This window comes from Symphalangus syndactylus, chromosome 14 (assembly GCF_028878055.3).
Source record: "Symphalangus syndactylus isolate Jambi chromosome 14, NHGRI_mSymSyn1-v2.1_pri, whole genome shotgun sequence".
Taxonomy (NCBI): domain Eukaryota; kingdom Metazoa; phylum Chordata; class Mammalia; order Primates; family Hylobatidae; genus Symphalangus; species Symphalangus syndactylus.
The window spans coordinates 17,512,252-17,530,584 of NC_072436.2; the positions used below are offsets into that span (position 1 = coordinate 17,512,252).

The 18,333-nt window shown below is 55.4% G+C and overlaps 1 protein-coding gene across 2 annotated transcripts in view; it reads left to right on the plus strand.

Moving 5' to 3' along the window:
• SDK2 (sidekick cell adhesion molecule 2) overlaps positions 1 to 18,333 on the plus strand; it is a 306,801-nt gene that overhangs the window by 272,893 nt on the left and 15,575 nt on the right. For both annotated transcript variants that reach the window (XM_055242380.2, XM_055242381.2), the window contains 4 exons: positions 4,081 to 4,267; positions 7,281 to 7,418; positions 10,812 to 10,973; positions 14,519 to 14,644. In XM_055242380.2, the coding sequence (XP_055098355.1) occupies positions 4,081 to 4,267; positions 7,281 to 7,418; positions 10,812 to 10,973; positions 14,519 to 14,644 (613 nt within the window). The remainder of the gene's footprint in view (positions 1 to 4,080; positions 4,268 to 7,280; positions 7,419 to 10,811; positions 10,974 to 14,518; positions 14,645 to 18,333) is intronic.

An 18,333-nucleotide genomic window follows, 5' to 3' on the forward strand; every position in this document is an offset into this window, starting at 1 on the left:
GCTGCCCGAGTAACTGGGATTACAGGCACCCACCACCACGCCCGGCTATATATAGATTTTATTTGTCAATTATACCTCAATAAAGCTGAAAAAAGAAAAGAAAGGGCAGGGAACTGGGCATAGTAAATGGCAGGTTCGTGATTATAATGGTGCACTCCCATGCCTGCCCCTGTCCACATAAGGCATTTATTCATCCAGCAGATATTGATTGAGCACCATGGATGTGCCAGCCATGAGTCTAGGTGTTTGGGTCCCAAGGGAGCCATATGGACCGAGATGCCTGCCCTCTGGAGCCTGCATTCTGGCAGACTCCTGGTTACCCATCAGTGTGCCCCATGCAGCTCAGCAGTGTGCCCCGTGGGAACCAGGATCTGGGCTCAGTCCCTTTCGGTCCTTTGCACGAGTGTCAGTCCTTCTCACTGTGAATCATCACCTAACAAAGGTCCGCAGAATGCAGCACTCACAAACAAGATGCACCTGCCGGAGTGCCTGGTTTGTGAAGACAGCTGTCCCTGGGTTCTAGGCCCTGACCCACTCCTCACCCAGGAGCATGACTGCAGCCATTGGCCCTTCCTCTCCTCCACCTCCCTAGTGGATAGCTCCCACGGGCAGGGCAGAAAAGCATTCTGAGATATGTTTCCTCTTTTTATGCCTTTTCCTGACCTCACTTTTTTTTTTTTTTTAAACGGAGTCTCGCTCCGTTGCCCAGGCGGGAGTGCAGTGGCGCTATCTCAGCTCACTGCAGCCTCCACCTCTCGGGTTCAAGCGATTCTCCTGCCTCAGCCTCCTGAGTAGCTGGGATTACAGGCACCCGCCACCATGCCCAGCTAATTTTTGTATTTTTGGTAGAGATAGAGTTTCGCCATGTTGCCAGGCTGATCTCAAACTCCTGACCTCAGGTGATCCACCTGCCTCAGCCTTCCAAAGTGCTGGGATTGCAGGTGTGGCCACTGTGCCTGGCATGACCTCACATTTTCTTCCAGTTGTCACCCATTTCTTTGGCCCCTTTACAGCAGAATTCCTCAAAAGAATCTTCTGTACTCACCACCTCCAATTCCTCTGCTGTCTTTCTCCCTTGAACCTGCTCCAAATAAGTTCTCATCCCCGCCACCCCACGAAAGCTCTTCCTGCCAAAGTTATTAATAATTCCCATGTTGCTCATATCGAGTCAAACCACAGGCTTATCCTGCCTGACTCAGCAGCTGTGTTTGACACGTGGATCTCTCCTTCCTCTCAAAATGCTTGCTTTCCTCAGCTTCCCTCACTAGCTCTTCCTCCCCACCAACCACTGAATGCTGGAGGCCCCCAGGAATCAATCCACGACCCTCTTCTCTACCTAAGAGAATCCATTCATTCTCCTAGTGTGCACTCACGGAAGACCACCTGTGTGCTGATACTGGCAGACTTTTAGCATCAGCCATGACCTTTCCAAATCCAACAGGAACTTTGTTAACCGTTGTACCCCTATTACTATGAATGCATAAGTGAATGAGTGATTTCATAAATGACTGCCTCTGCTTTCATTCATCTACCCATATGAGAAGAATCTGCTTTTCATTCTTTTTATTTTATTTTATTTTATTTTATTTTATTTTATTTTATTTTAGAGATGGAGTCTTGCTGTGTTGCCCAGGCTGGAGTGCAGTGGTGTGATCTCAGCTCACTGCAACCTTCACCTCCCAGGTTCAAGCCATCCTCCTGCCTCAGCCTCCCAAGTAGCTGGGGCTGCAGGTGCATGCCACCACTCCTGGCTAATTTTTGCATTTTTAGTAGAGACAGGGGTCTTGCCATGTTGCCCAGGCTGGTCTCGAACTCATGGGCACAGGCAATTCCCCTGCCTCAGCTTCCCAAGTGCTAGGATTACAGGTGTGAGCCACTGCACCCGGCCCTCTCCCACTTTCTAAAAAAGAAATCGCTACAAAAGAAATCCCCATCTCTACAAAAGAAATAGCCAAGTGTGGTAGCACTTGTATGTAGTCAGAGCTACCTGGGGTACTGAGGCGGGAGGATTGATTGAACCTGGAAGTCAAGGTTACAGTGAGCCAAGATCATGCCACTGCACCCCAGTGTGGGTGACAAAGTGAGACCGTGTCTTGAAATAAAATAAAATAAAATGGGAGAGAGGGCCGGGCTCAGTGGCTCACACCTGTAATCTCAGCACTTTGGGAAGCCAAGGTGGTTGGATCGCTTGAGCCCAGGAGTTCAAGACCAGCCTGGGAAACATGGCAAGACCCCATCTCTACAAAAAATTAAACTTAGCTGGGTGTGGTGGTGCACGCCTGTAGTCCTGGCTACTCAGGAGGCTGAGGTGGGAGGATGGCTTGAGCCCAGGAGGTTGAGGCTGCAGTGATCGGTGATCGTGCCACTGCACTCCAGCCTGGGCAACAGAGTGAGGCCTGTCTCAAATAAATAAATAAATAATAAAGGGGGAGAGGGATTGGAGAAAAGCAAGGATTTCATGGTAACAAGATGTCCTAACTGCCACCCATACATGCCAGTGGGGACACTTTCATTAGCTCTTTCCCACTTTAAGGGCTTCCTCCAGGGAAACGAGAAATTGAAAAGCCGGTGACATGCAGAAACCTCATTGGCCAGCAGGAGGCGCCAAATGACCTCCAATTTTGCACGGGGGCTGGGCCCGGCTGGCCGCTCTCTGAATGGCCTCAGTCCTGAAACTAGCAGAAGTGTTAAGGCATGCTACAGAGGAAGTGATCGAAAACAATAGCCGGGCTCGGTGGCTCACGCCTGTAATCCCAGCACTTTGGGAGGCTGAGGTGGGCGGATCACGAGGTCAGGAGATCGAGACCATTCTGGCTAACATGGTGAAATCCTGTCTACTAAAAATACAAAAAATTAGCCGGGCGTGGTGGTGGGCACCTGTGTCCCAGCAGAGGCTGAGGCAGGAGAGTGTCATGATCCCGGGAGGCAGAGCGAGATCGCACCACAGCACTCCAGCCTGGGCGACAGTGTGAGACTCCATCTCAAAAAACAGAAAGGAAGAGAAAAGACCATGGACCATCTGTTGTGTTCCTGGCCTAAAACCTTCTGCAGCCACAGGGTGCCTTAGGTAACTGGCCAAGTACCTGGGTGAAACCCTTAGAACCTGCACCCCTCACGTGGACCCCAGGAAGTACATATCCTTAACCTCACTGAATGTACAACAAAACTGCAGCTCTGGGGAGTCACCTGGCCAGGTCCCGCTGCTGTAAACGGTGCAGCTGGCATTCAGCCTCCCACTGCCTGTCATCTTGGCCGAGGTCTTCCTCTGCAACCGGCCTTGTTCCTGTTAACCAGCAGCTGCTGATGCATCAGGCCCGGTGTGGCCCTGAGACTCTGCATCCCTCACCAGCTCCCAGGTGACATGAGGCCACCAGCGCTTGCACCACGGGCTGTGTCCGGATAGACTCCACACTGCCTTATCTCCCCAGCTCAGCCTCCTGTAGGACGGATTTGCTTTATTCCTCCAGGAACTGTACTGAGTGCTGACGTGCTAGTGCTATGCTAAATCCTCCAGGCGTGGCGGGAAATACAGACACCTGGGAGCCATGCCCTGCAGTTTACTGTCTGGCAGAGACCAGGGTCTTGGCTGTGAAAAGGAAGGTTCCAGAAAGGTTTCTAAAACAGTTCTTAAAGACTTCCTTTTTTTTTTTTTTTTTTTTTTTGAGATGGAGTCTTACTCTGTCGCCCAGGCTGGAGTGCAGTGGCGTGATCTCAGCTCACTGCAACCTCCACCTCCCAGGTTCAAGTGATTTTCCTGCCTCAGCCTCCAGAGTAGCTGAGACTACAGGCACTTGCCACCATGCCTGGCTAATTTTTTTGTATTTTTAGTAGAAACGGGGATTGACCATGTTGGCCAGGCTGGTCTTGAACTCCTGGCCTAAAGTGATCCACCCACCTCTGCCTCCCAAAGTGCTGGGATTACAGGTGTGAGCCACCGTGCCCAGCCTCTTAAAGACTTCTGTACTGTTTCCCAGGTGACTGACAGCAATGAAGGTGTCTCTTAGACTATGGGTCAGCAGGGACAGGAGGGACGCTCGTTGCCTCTGTGCCCCTCACTCCCACATCCTTCTGTTCTCACAGATTTATTTCTGGGAAGCCCAACGGGGGAACCTCACGGAGCGAGTGAAGACGCTTTTCCTGGCTGAGAACAGCGTGAAGCTCAAGAACTTGACTGGCTACACGGCCTACATGGTCAGCGTGGCTGCCTTCAACGCCGCTGGGGATGGGCCTCGGAGCACCCCCACCCAAGGCCAGACTCAGCAAGCAGGTGGGAGAGGGGGCCTTGAGGAGGGGAGGGGTAGGTCGGCCACAGGGGGTTGCAAGAGGACCCACCCGGCATCTGGGCTCTTGGGAGGCATGGAGGCAGCTGCCTTATCCCCCCGAGGATCTGGTCGTGGTACCCAGGTCCCCAGGGATGCCCTCCCGAGTGGGAGAGCCCATGCTCAGAAAAGAGAAGCTGTCCCCATAAAGCCTTGAGAAACCCCCACATCTCATCCCTGTCCTCCCCACCCTTTGCCCCACCTTGCAGATGGACAGTCAGCACCCCCAGCCCCTGCCAGCCAGCCTACTTCTGCTCCCTGCCTTCTTCCCACCTGCCTTCCCTCTGTCTCTCTGGCTTTGTTCATTCCACAAATACTGAGTGTCTTATGAGCCCATGCCATGCTAGATGCTACGGACACAATGGTGAGACCAACAAGGTCCCCGCCCTAGTGTGGGGGACAGAGCATAAGCAAGTTGATGAAGTAAATGCAGACAGCGGTCAGCACAGGTGACCTAAGAGTGAGGCAGGAGTGGGTGGATGGCTCTGGATAGGCTCACCCACAAAGGACTCCCCGAGGAGGTGAGATTTGAATGAGAAGAGGCCAGCAGGGGCCGGGCATGGTGGCTCACGCCTGTAATCCCAGCACTTCGGGAGGCCAAGGCAGGTGGATCACCTGAGGTCAGGAATTCGAGACCAGCCTGGCCAACATGGTGACACCCCGTCTCTGCTAAAAATACAAAAATTTATCCAGGCATGATGGTACGTGCCTGTAATCCCAGCTACTCGGGAGGCTGAGGCAGGAGAATCGCTTGAACCCGGGAGGTGGAGGTTGCAGTGAGCCGAGATTGTGCCACTGCTGCACTCTAGCCTGGGTGACAGAACGAGACTCTGTCCCAAAAAAGAAAAAAAAAAAGAGGCCAGCCATGGGATGCTCAGGAGGTGGCAGCGGGTGTTGGGAGCTCCAGGCAGGGGAACAGCAGGTGCTAAGGCCTGGAGGCTGGAGAGGAACCAGGGAACATAGAGAAAGCCAAGTGGCTTGCAGGAAAATGGGGCGAGAACTTGGGCTGGGGGATTGGGATTGGGATTAATTATAAGTACAATGGACCACACATGGTGTCTCACACCTGTAATCCCAGCACTTTGGGAGGCCGAGGTGGGCGAATCATTTGAGGTCAGGAGTTCGAGACCAGTCTGGCCAACATGACGACACCCTATCTGTACTAAAAAAAATACAAAAATTAGCTGGGTGTGGTGGTGCACCCCTCTCTAATCCCAGCTACTCAGGAGGCTGAGGCAAGAGAATCGCTTGAACCTGGGAGGTGGAGATTGCAGTGAGCTGAGATTGCACCACTGCACTCCAGCCTGGGTGACAGAGCAATAATCTGTTTTAAAAAATAAAAAATTTTTAAAAGTATGCTGGGAAGCCATGGGAGGACTTGAGCAGTTGAGCAACAGGGTCTGGTTTACATTTAGAGAAAAGTGCTACGGCTGCTGTGCAGGAGATGGCCTGGCGGAGGGGAGAGAATAGAGGCAGGGAAGGCAGATCAGGAGGCTGAAGGGTGGCGGGTGCAGAGGAGAGGGCGCTGGTGAGAATCCTGCTGCCTGTGTGCAGAGCGAGCCTGGTAGTCAGGCACTGTCACACTTAACCCTCCCAGAAGCCCCGCGGACAGGCAGGGCAGGCAGCACCCTCATTTCACCATGAGCCAGGATCACCCGGGAAGTTATACTGCTTGTCCAGGGTTGCCCAGCTGATCACTGGGGGAGCAGAGGCTGGAAACCAGGATTTCTGAGAGAACCTAGTGTTCTGTCCTGGTGGACTGCAATACTGGCCTTTTGTCCCAGCCTCCCTTGAGCATCTTGTTCAACCTGCTGCTTCCTATGCTGTCAGTGGCACGTGGCTTTTAAAGAGCTGCAGAGGGCACACCTGTGGCATCAGTTCCTCATTATGACCCTCTTTGGGGACAAGCCCTGGCTCTGGGGAACCCTTTCCCTCCACTGCCCCCAGGGTCTGACTGTGGCCAGAATGAGTGTGAGCTGCTGAATATACGAGTCTGTCCATCTGCCTCCTGTCCCGGCCACTCTCTTGTCAGTGTCATCTGCCGGATGCGAACCCCAGGGAACCCGAGGCTTCCGTCACTGCGGCAGCAGGACAACATGTTCTGTCCCACGTCCCTGTAGCACAGGGGAGGCAGGAAGGGCCCCCTGAGCTCACCTCCCTCCTTCAAAGACACTCGCTGACTCTGCCTCCCGGGGATGGAGCCGGAAGCAGGTCCAGATTAGCTCCGGCTTGGTGGGGAGGCAGCGCTGGACAATAATAGCCTGGTCATCCTCCCCAGGCCAGCTGGGGATGCCGCGGATTGGGACGCTTCCTGCCTTTCCTCTGTCCTCCCGCTCAGAGGAGCCCCCGCCCCCATGTTTTTGGGGTTGCCACAGGGTTCTCAGTCCAAGAAAACATTTCTCCCAGAGGGTCTGACTGTCCTTGGCGTGGCTCCCCCTGACTGCGTGGGGCCTCTGTGACAAGCCCTGGAGCCCCGGGAGGAGAGGAAGGCCATCTCCGTCTGCTGTGGTTCTGGCGTCTTCTTTGTTTAGCGCCCACCGAATGTTTTGAGGCCCAGACACCCCCTACCTTCTCCTCCACGGAAGCCAAAAGACAAACCCCACAAAGCCAGGAAATGGTCTTGCCCCACGATGACCCTGGGGGTGTGACAGCTTGTCCCACACTCATAGCGCGGGCTCAGAGCCACTTAGCAGGGAGAAGCCTGAATTCTGAAACTTGAGTGAAAAATCGAGTTCTCTTTCTTCCCAGTTCTTAGGACTCTGATACTGGAAAGTTGAGAGAGGAGAGGAAGGGGGCCTGATGACCTCCGGTGACCCCTCCTGCCCGCCCTTTCCGCCGAGCCCCGCACCCTTGTTCCTCCCGGGCTCAGACCCAACACTCCCGCTAGCTCCTTGGAGCTGAACCCGAGGCTTTGAACTTCCACAGAAGAAGGAAACAAAAACCCTTTGCTGTCTCCCGCAGCCCCCAGCGCTCCCAGCTCGGTCAAGTTCAGTGAGCTGACCACAACCTCAGTGAACGTGTCCTGGGAAGCCCCGCAGTTCCCCAACGGCATCCTGGAGGGCTACAGGCTGGTGTACGAGCCCTGCAGCCCCGTGGATGGTGAGTGGACCCCCCAGCACGGCTCCCCGGCCCCTCGCTTTGCAAAAGCTCGCTCTCATCTCGGCGCCCATGACAGCCACTACACATGAGTGAGATTCGGTGAGAGTCTCCCCATCTTAGAAACACGGAAACCGAGTCCCAGACAAGGGAAAGGGCATTTCCAAGGTAAAACAACAGCAAGTTGAGGGCAGAGTTGGAAGAGAGATCCAGGTCTCCTAACTTCCAGGCAGAGAATCGTTAAATATATTCTAACCCCTTTGGTCGACGGACACAGGGAGGAAAGGAAGGGAAACCTGAGTGGACAGGGCTCTGTTAAGACCATAAAGAAGCGGGGCAGCCAGGGGCGGTGGCTCACGCCTGTAATGACAGCACTTTGGGAGGCCGAGGCGGGTGGATCACCTGAGGTCGGGAGTTTGAGACCAGCCTGGCCAACATGGTGAAACCCCATCTGTATAAAAATACAAAAATTAGCCGGGTGTGGTGGTGGGTACCTGTAGTCTCAGCTACTCGGGAAGCTGAGGCTGGAGAATCGCTTGAACCCGGGAAGCAGAGGTTGCAGTAAACCGAGATCACGCCACTGCACTCCAGCCTGGGCGACAGAGCTAGATTCCATCTCAAAAAAAAAAAGAAAAGAAAAAGCAAAGAGGGGAGCCCCTGAGGGTCCTACTTTGCCCTTTCCCAAACCTTAGGGTTCTCAGCTTTACTGTGAGTTAGTCCTTCTTTAGCTTTTGTGGGAGTCAGGAACCCCTTGGAGAATCTGATGAAAATCTGACCAAAGTTTCAGAGCCTCTCCCCGGGAAGATGCACAAGACCAGGGAGGTCCCTGCACCCCGCAACTGCCATCTGTGGACCCCAGATCAAGAGCCCTGCTCTGCAAATGACCTTGCTCTTGTCCTTAACCCTGTTCATCTGAGTGGTCTTCCGACCCCTTCCTCAGGGTCCCAGCTGGGAACCTGCGCAGCCCCTGACAGTGGGCATCTGGCACCTGCCAGCTTTCTACCCCTAGTAACATGCCGAGAAATCCCTGCCATTTTGTTACCAACAACCGTCCTATGAGGACGGGATTTAGGAGGAAGGAAACTGCGCTCCTCACTGCCTGGGACTAGTCCCAGCCAGGCGCTGGGGGTGTGGCTGACCTCTGGAGCCACCCCTCTCACTCTCACCCCCTCCAATCACGGAGCCTGGCAAGAAGAAGGGGCAGAGCCCTGGGAACATCGCTGTGACCAGCAGTTCTGGGTGAGCCGAGGGAACAATGGCCCTCAGTCTTCCCTGCCACCACCTGGGTGCCAGTGGCTTGTTCTGCAATGGGAAGCTGTGTGTTAGAACACCAGGGGGGAGCCAGGCCCCAGCAGGAGATCCAGTCAGGTGCAGGGCCAGAGTGGGGCAGAGGACAGCAGTCCCCGAGACAAGGTACAGGGGGCCAGCACAAGCCCTCTTCACAGGGGCCTCAACCCAGCCTGTCCAGGACCCTCTCAACTTGAGGATGTGAGCTCTTTGCCTTCCAGTTCCACAGTGCTGGAATCTGGACTGTGTGGCTCAACTCCACACCCCTACACATTCCCATCTTCCCATAATAGTTCAGTTAATAAGTGCAGCAAGACGAGGCCCCGCCTGGCCAGCCCAATGTCCACACCCGAGTTCATCCTGGGTTCCGGTCAACAGCAAACCAGCCTCACAAGAGCCCAGCAGCCCCCACTGTCCTGTAGGGAAAACCAAGGTCCAGGCAGATGAGGGCTTTGTTCAGAATTGTCAAGGAGCAGGTAGCCAGAGTCCCTGTTCCTGGTCCCGGGGTCATTTCATTCTTTCAGGAAGCCCCTCTGAGCCTACGTTGTTCCATCATTCAATAATCCACTTAGCGGCCAGGCACGGTGGCTCACACCTGTAATCCCAGCACTTCGGGAGGCCGAGGTGGTGGATCACCTACGTTTGCGAGTTCGAGACCAGCCTGACCAACATGGCAAAATCCTTTCACCACTAAAAATACAAAATTAGCTGGGTATGGTGGTGGGCGCCTACTCGGGAGGCTGAGGGAGGAGAATCGCTTGAACCCAGGAGGCGGAGGTTGCAGTGAGCTGACATCGCGCCATTGCACTCCAGCCTGGGCAAGGATGAAAATCCACCTCAAAACAATAATATGAATAATCCACTTAGTCAATAAAAGGTCAGACACCTACATGCTCTGTTATTTTACTTAAAGCTCATAACATCCCTGCCTAAGATGCTGTGGACACCCTCACTCGGCAGAACAAACTGAAGCCAGGTTAAGGGACATGCCAGGGCCAGCGCCATCACTGAGTCTGAGCCCAGCCTCCTGGTTGCAAGGCCTGTCTCTCACTGGTGACTGGCATGCTTGATGGACATGAGAAATGACACTAGTCCTGGCTCTCGGGGAGGCTGGCAGTCAGGAGTGTTTGGATTCGTGAAGCACAGACTGCAAACCCCCACCTCCTGAAAGCTGGCAGAAGCCTCCCCTCTAGTTGCTGTGATTTGGGGTGCTGAGGCATCCTCACTTTTGCCCTAAAAAGCTTGGTGGATTGGGCACAGTGGTCACGCCTATAATCCCAGCACTTTGAGAGACCAAGATGGGAGGATCACTTGAGGCCAGGAGTTCGCGACCAGCCTGCGCAACATAATGAGACCCTGTCTCTACAAAAATTTAAAAATTAGCCGAGCGTGATGGTAGACATCTACAGTCTTAGCCACTTGGAAGGCTGAAAGTGGGAGGATGGCTTGAACCCAGGAGGTCGAGGCTACAATGAGCAATGATTGTGCCTGAGCAACAGAGCAAGACCTTGTCTTAAAAAAAAAAAAAAAAAAAAAATTGTGGCAGATATGGGTGATGGAGGGCCATGTGAGCTCCTGGCTGAACCCCAGAGGTGGAGCCGGAGCGGGGCTCAGGTGGAAGACCTGGTCAAAAGTGTATCCCCCCCAACTCTGGGCTCTTGGTATTTTTATGGAAGCACGTCCTGAAGAAGGATATAATTCTAGTCCCATGGAATGCTGCATCAGGGAATAAAAATGGAGCTGAAATATATTTGGGGTGCAGAGGTTACATTAAACAGGATGGCGAGTGTTCTTTTTTCCTAGATGCTGATGGACCCTGTGGCTGCTCAGTAGACACAGACAGTAGTAGCTTTTCCCAAACGTACGGAACCATGGAGCTGTTCTCCCTGAGAACAGCAGGCAGGACCGTGCTCTGAGAAACACAGCATGGGCAATGTGGCTGTGTGAGCTGGGGGAGCATTTCAGCCTGATCTCAAGAAGTGAGGCCCCTGCCCAGGGTCCCGGGGCCCAGGCCACGGCCGCTTCCCCTTCCCCGTGGCCTCCGGTGCCCTCAGTGAGCCCTGCGCGCCTGGTGGCCCCTGCAGTCCCCACTTGCTGTGCCTCCCCCAGGAGTCAGCAAGATCGTGACAGTGGACGTGAAGGGGAACAGCCCCCTATGGCTGAAGGTGAAGGACCTGGCGGAGGGGGTGACCTACAGATTCCGCATCAGAGCCAAGACCTTCACCTACGGGCCGGAGATCGAAGCCAACGTCACCACGGGCCCCGGAGAAGGTAGGAGAGCAAGGGACCAGGCATGTCCTCCACGCAGCGGTTCAGCGCCCCCAGTCAGAACGGGCCCCCAGTGTCAAGAGCTGTGCTGGCCCCTGGAAACAGAGTGGAGGACAGAGCTCACTCTTTCTGCTGGTGCCCAGTCACACCTCCCCCCGCTCCCTCCTCCCGGGTTCCACGCTTTGATTAATGACATCAGTGTCCTCAGGTTCCTCAAGCCACAAACCCTGGAGCAGCGCCCCTCCTCTCCCACTTAGGCCCAGCCCACAGGCCTGGCTTGGCCACTGCTCCTGCTACGTTCTTTCTCTCCCTGCTAATTGCGCTGCCTCCTTCACTTCCATCCTGGAAGGATGCAGCCTGGCAGGTGCCCCTGCCTTTCGCCCAGCCAGAGCCATCTTCCCACGCCCCTGAACCACCCCTACCCTCCAGGCAGTGGTTCTCAAAGCAGGGCACACTAAAATGCACATTCCCAGGGTGGATGCTCGGAGGGGTTGATTTCCTGGGCTGAGGTGGGACCTGGCAATCTGCACTTACACAAAAGCCTCTGGAGGCTGTGACAAAGTGGCACCTTGAGAAACACCTGATGGAGCAGGTCACCTATTCACAGCCAGGGCCCTGCCTCCCCCACCTCACCACCCATCCCCTCCGCAGAATGCCCCTTTGTGTGTAACTGCCCCCCCCCACCCCCAGGAAGTCTTCCTGAATCTCCTGTATTGTTTCTGTTGTTGTTTTGGGCTTTTTTTTTTTTTTTTTTTGAGACAGAGTCTCGCTCTGTCATCCAGGCTGAAGTGCAGTGGTGCAATCTCAGTTCGCTGCAACCTCCACCTCCCAGGTTCAAGCAATTCTCAAGCTTCAGCCTCCCAAGTAGCTGGGATTATAGGTGATTTCCACCACGACCAGCTAATTTTTGTATTTTTAGTAGAGACAGGGTTTGGCCAGGCTGGTCTCCAACTCCTGACCTCAAGTGATCCACCTGCTGCAGTCTCCCAAAGTGCTGGGATTACAGGCATGAGCCACCGCACCCAATCGCCTCCTTTAAATGTCCTCTTCACCTCCCTTCCCCTCCCAGCCCTCACCCCCACAGGCATTTGCCATGGTCAGGGTTTAGCCCTCCAAAGTCCCTGTTACCAGCCAGTGTAGAATGTCCTGTCCTGAACACAAAAGTCACCTCCCAGACCACTCTGCTGCTGCCTCCCTCCCTAAGAAGGGGTACAGCCCATCCCGGACTTCCCCTAAAATCCCATCTCCTCCTCTGCCCGGCCCCTCAGCCAGGAGTGGCGCAGGCCTCCCCTCCTCAGCAGGCCTCATTAGCCTGAGTCAGGAAGGGAGCCAGGCCTGGGAGCCCAGCCCCCTCTGGTCTGTCACCTGCCCTGCAGGCCGTCTTCCCCTAATGGCTCAGGCACCCTGAGCTTCACATTTTCTTTCTGGCCAGTCACTTTCTATTCCCCACAGTCTGGTTCTGCAAAGCCCCGTGGCTCTAGGGCAAACTCAGGACAAAGCCTGCAGGAGGCAGCCCAGGAGCCACCCAGCCACTGTCCTTTCATCTGCCTCCAGCCCCGCCCTGCACTGCCTCTCACCTGAGCCAGCTTCCTGGGAAAAGTAGGAGAGAGAGCTGGCAGGCAACTGGGAACCAAGCGTTGGCAGTGGCCTGGGGACAGGAGAGGGCTGTGCGGAGGACAGGCTGTTCTATCCTGAGGCCTGAAGTGTCCCAGGCTGGGAGGTGGGGAGGTGGGAGGAGATAAAGGACAGAGGGTACAGAGAAGGTAGCGGAGGGCACTCTGAGAAAGAAAGAACCGGCCGGGTGTGGGGGTTCACGCCTGTAATCCCAGCATTTTGGGAGGTGGAGGCGGGTGGATTGCCAGAGCCCAGGAGTTCAAGACCAGCCTGGGCAACACAGCAAAACCCCATCTCTACAAAAATAAAATTATCCAGGCATGCTGGTGAATACCTGAAGTCCCAGCTACTCAGGAGGCTGTGGTGGGGGGATCGTTTGAGCCCAGGAGGTGGAGGCTGCAGTGAGCTGTGATCGTGCCCCTGCACTCCAGCCTGGGCAACAGACTGAGAACATGTCTCAAAAAAGAAATAAAGAAGCCATCCTCCCACATGGTGTGGGTGCAGGGGGAGTTCTGCGGTGGGGGGAACATGCAGCCAGGCAGTGGCTGGACTCGCTGGAAGCTCCTGGCCCCGGAGAAGGTGCAGGCTCCATCCTCAGCCCTGAGTACTGTCCTGTGCGGGATGAGTATAAGGGTCCTGAGGGCTGCCCGCCCTACCACACTCCCTCAGGCGTGTCCACCCCACCTGACCCCTCAGTTACTCTGCCCTTGTGCTACAGACAGGCTGCTCCGTAGGGAAGGAAGGAAATGGTGCCCTCCAAGGCTGTGGGGTGGGCATAGGGGCCGAGTGGGGCTGCCAGGCTGTGTGAGCGATGGGGTGGGCATAGGGGCCGGTTGGGTTGCCAGGCTGTGTATGTGGGTCCCCGGCCTCCTGTCTGGCCTGCTGGCTCTCCAGGGCCCTGGGGGAGCATCAGTGTGAGGCTAGAGTCTGCTCTACAGAGACCCCCCCACCAACAAACCAGGGGGCCACCCACTCACGCACTGGTTCCCTCCCTCATCCCCTAAGCGCAGAGGAAGCACCTACTGTGTGCCCAGCTCTGGGGGTACAGAGCCCCGCCTTTGGTGGGGAACAGGATTGGAGGTGACAGCATGTGGGGTCGGGATTCTGGACGGGCACCCCCAAGAGAAGGGGCTCAGAGCCCCTTATAGACAGACGCCTGGCTCACTCTCTCACTGCTGGAGTCACCTCCTCTCATCTGCTCCAGCTCCTAGGGCCGGCTCCCTCACTGGCCCACATCCCAGGCTGCTCCTGATGTACCTTCACGCCAGGAGAGCGGCAAGGGGCCCAGTCCTTCCTCCCTCCTCCTAGCAGCAGAGGCCCCAAGGCCTCCTGGGGTGTGAACCCCTTCTCCCGTTGTCTAACCTGATAGGAAATGCAGTTGGGGTTGGGGAATTTCAGGCAAGAAGGAGGGAGGGTGGACATCATATTACCTACCAGGAGGGAGAAACTGTGGACTCTTCAGCCCTGCTCCGACCAGCCCCCTCCTCTCATGGGCCCACTCTGCCATCATCGCACCCACCTCTATTCCCCACCATCCAGGACACAGCCTTCAAGCCTTACCTTCCAAAAGGCCCTTATAGAGGGGGAAACTGAGGCACTGGAAGGCTATGTGAATTGATCAAAATCACCCATCTAACACTTTCTGGGCTGGAACCCAGGTCTCCTGACTCTACTTCAGGGACCTTTCTGGACCATTCCATTTGTCTTCTGCCCTGGGATTTGGAATATGGAGCGTAGGGATAGCCCGAGGGGGACAACAGTCCATCCTGGCAGGCCCGGCCTGAGATGCACTCTCAGGCCGCGACATTTGCAGGGCTTCCTGGTGGCTGTCTGTCCAAGGTTGGTTTTGTCACCCACCTCCTCGAGCCCAGGGTGATGGGCCGGGTGGCTGTTCTGGGTTCCATACACCCCTTGCCTCTGTGTGCTGTCTGCAGGTGCCCCAGGACCGCCTGGCGTGCCCATCATTGTGCGGTACAGCTCTGCCATCGCCATCCACTGGTCCAGCGGAGACCCGGGCAAAGGGCCCATCACCCGCTACGTCATCGAGGCCAGGCCTTCAGGTGCGCCCCGCCCTGCTGGGCTGAGACCCCATGGCTCACTGTCTCCCTCCTTCCTGGGTCCCTCCACTTGGGGTACTTGCCTCTGTCCTCCGCCTGAGAAGGCGCTTATGCTACTACAGGTGAAGTCACCTGGCCCTGTTGAGGAGTGGAAAACTGGGTTGGGGGGCTCCTAGAGCTGGACTCCTGGCTAAGTAACCCCCAGGAGGCCCCCAGAGAATGGCTGTTAGTTCTAGCTGAGGACCAGCTTGGGTTGAGGATTGCTCAGGAAGCCAGAAGCCCGAGCACGTGGCTCACATGGGTCACACATCGAATCATCCACACGACCCCACTGATGGGTGCCCCATAACTAAGAAGACCCCGGCTGCCTCTCGAAGCCCTGTCTCTGCCATCATGGCTGTCTCAGTGGCTGCTGTAATCGTACCAGCCTCTTCTGTCAAGCCTGAAATTGAATCACAAGAACTTCCAAAGCCATCAGGAGATGAATGACAGATAAGTCACTCGGGGGGCTGCTCCCCACTGCTCTGGTTTCACCCATCCTGACACCCGCTTGCTGGGCTTTGCTTACTCTCAGGAGCTCGCAGCCACTGCCAGCTCCCTGCGTTGCTAGGTTTCCAAGTTAATCAGAGGTGCCAGAGTCAGCGAGAGCAGGAGGCCTGTTCTCTGTATCCCATGGATCCGCAGTTAGGTGATTAAAATTGAGAAGGAAAACAAGACTTTGTTGCTCTAGCCCAAACAGCAGATAACAATCATAACAGGATGCCACCAGGCATCTCGGTAGCTAATACTTCCAATGGGGAATATGGAAACATCCCAGTGATGAATTGTTAATACTTCGAGGTAGCTGGGCGCTAATCATCCCAATAGCAAAGAGTTAATAATTCTAGTAGCTCCTGGAAAACATTACCACCACTCCTGCCTTAATCACATGCTAATAATCGCAGTTGCATATAGCGATTACATCTAGCTGCTCAGATCTGCTGCGTAGTCGGAGGATGCACGCGGGGCTGGCTCTCTCCCCACTCCAGATGGTCCCTCCCTGGCCCTCTGGTGCCGGCTGCTGAGTTGGCCAGGAGACCACTACGTGCTTCTCCCAACCAGGGCCTGCACCTGTTTATTCCACCCAAGTTGGCCAGCTGGGGTGCCAGGCTGTGGAATGTTGGCCCCTGACTCTGGCCCTGTTGATTCTCCAGTGTTTCCTGGGAGGCCCAGCGTGGGACTCTGGTGTTCCAAGTTTGTGGGCGGTGACTTGGTCCACACTGGTGGAATCAAGGCCTGAGCATAAATGGAAGGACCAAGCCAGGGCCCCGTGAGAAACCAGGACTGGGAGCAGGGCCAGGGCCAGAGAGCAGAGGACAGGATCAGTAACCAGGCACGGGGAGGAGGGAGGAGAGGGGGCAAGGGGCATGGTGGCCTGTCCCTAAGGCTGTTTGAGAGCAGGCTGCTGTTACGGAGTGAGCATCTCTCCCCTCCATGCCCCCTGCCCCTTCTTCTGTGCTCCCCTTCTCATCTTCAGGATGGCATAGCCCTTGTCCTACACTTGCCCCTGAATTGCTTGTGCTTCGTGCTAGGCAGGATAAACTAAATACACCCCCTTTCTACAAGCCAGGAGCTGCCAGGCGCTGCAGACCCAGGGAGGGGTTCGCTCAGGGATTTACAGCCCCAGGAGCCCGTCCTGCACATCAGCCAACTCCCGGGGCTGGCGGCTAGAGCCCCAGCGTGACATTCCAGCAGCTTCTGGCCTGGCCCAGTTGCCCCAGCCCCACGCTTTGTCCCTGTGTGGGGTGGAACAGGGGGTTAAACAGCAGGCAGGAGATCCCAGCTTCTGGAAGGCAGCAGCAGGGGCCTCAACGATCCCAGCCCATCCAGCAAACACAGGTCCAACTCCTGACTGCGTCGGGCAGGGGAGTTCGGTGCCAGAAATGAGGTGGCTCCAGGCAGTAACACCAGCTCTGCTGCTGACAGCGTGGGACCTTGGGAAGATGGGTGAAGCTTCCTCCAGGCCTTGGTGTCCTCATCTGTAAAATGGGGACAGTAGTTCCTCCCTCTTTCCATTGCTGTGGATTTGAAAAGGAAAGCACGTAGACCCAGGATGCTTGACAGAGGCGTAAGTGCCAGCTCTTGTCACTGTCATCATCATCATTATGTCATTCAAACATGAGTGACAGAATTCAGAGGCATGTGAGGAAAATGGATTTGCACCCCAGTACTAAAATTTCAAGGCATGAAGTGCTGAAACTGGGCACCTAATGCTATGAAAAGGCCAGGGAAGAAAGGTTCCATTTATTTATTCAACAAATGCTGAGAAGGTGCCTGTGCTGGATGCTGGGCTAAGGAAGACTTAAGATGAATTAGTCATGATCCTTGCCCTTGAGGGATTTCACAGCCAGCAAAGGGGAAAGAGAGAAAGAGAGATATTAAACAAAAAGATGGGTCAGGCGCAGTGGCTCATGCCTGTAATACCAGCACTTTGGGAGGCCAAGGCAGGCAGATCACGAGGTCAGGAGATCAAGACCATCCTCGCCAATATGGTGAAACCTCATCTCTACTAAAAATAAAAATAAAAAAATAGCTGGGGGTGGTGGTGCGTGCCTGTAATCCCAGCTACTCGGGAGGCTAAGGCAGGAGAATCGCTTGAACCCGGAAGTCGGAGGTTACTGTGAGCCAAGATCGTGTCACAGCACTCCAGCCTGGGTGACAGAGTGAGACTCTGTCTCTAAATAAATAAATAAGTTAGCCAGGCGTGGTGGCGGGTGCCTATAATCCCAGCTACTCAAGAGGCTGAGGTAGGAGAATCTCTTGAATGGGAGGCAGAGGTTGCAGTGAGCCGAGATCGTGCCATCACACTCCAGCCTGGGTGACAGAGTGAGGCTCCGTCTAAAAAAAAAAAAAAAAAAAATATATATATATATATATATGGAGGTATAGGAGGCAGAGGCTCAAAAACAAGTAAGACCAACAATGAGGCCAAGGTTTGGGACCCTGGAGCCTTCTGCAAGGACACCTCTAATGTAGACTGGGTCCCCATGGCCTTCCCCAAATTGGAAGGATCCACACTGGAAGTGGGGATACAGCCCCCTCAGCAGGTCCCACCACTGGGTCCAAAATTCAGACAGGATGCCAGGGCGTCGAGGCGCCTCTGCTGCAGTGCTCGATTTCCACAGCTGGGTCTGTGAGAAAGTATGGTGAGGAAAACAAAACCATCAGCCCTAGGGAAGGGCGGCCTCGAACTGGGCACACCTCTGGCGGGAGAGCAGCTTCCACCAGAGGGTGCAGAAGCAGAACGGCGAGAAGAATGGGCCCTGCATGAGACAGAGCCTGGAGGTGCTTGGTTGGGGCAGGCTAGGGGGAGTTAGGGTCTTTTAGTCCCTGGTGGCAGCAGCCTGGGAGACCCACTGTTGGCCACTGGGTGACCTCCCTGGAGCAGGCCAGATAGAGAGGACCTGCGAGCTGGCCTCACTGACATCCTTCTACCGTGAAGAGGGCTCTGACTAGGCCCAGGGTGGCTTGGATACTTCAGTTTCCAAATCAGCCCTACACTGCCACCAGCAGGAAGAGGCAGCCTCTCTCAGGGCCAGGCTGACCCCATCGGCCCCACCCAGAGCACGCAGCCAGGGCCCCTCCTGGCCTCCCCACCAACATGATGGATGCCCCAGGGCTATGGCAGGGGCTTGCCTCTTCCCTGACCCAGG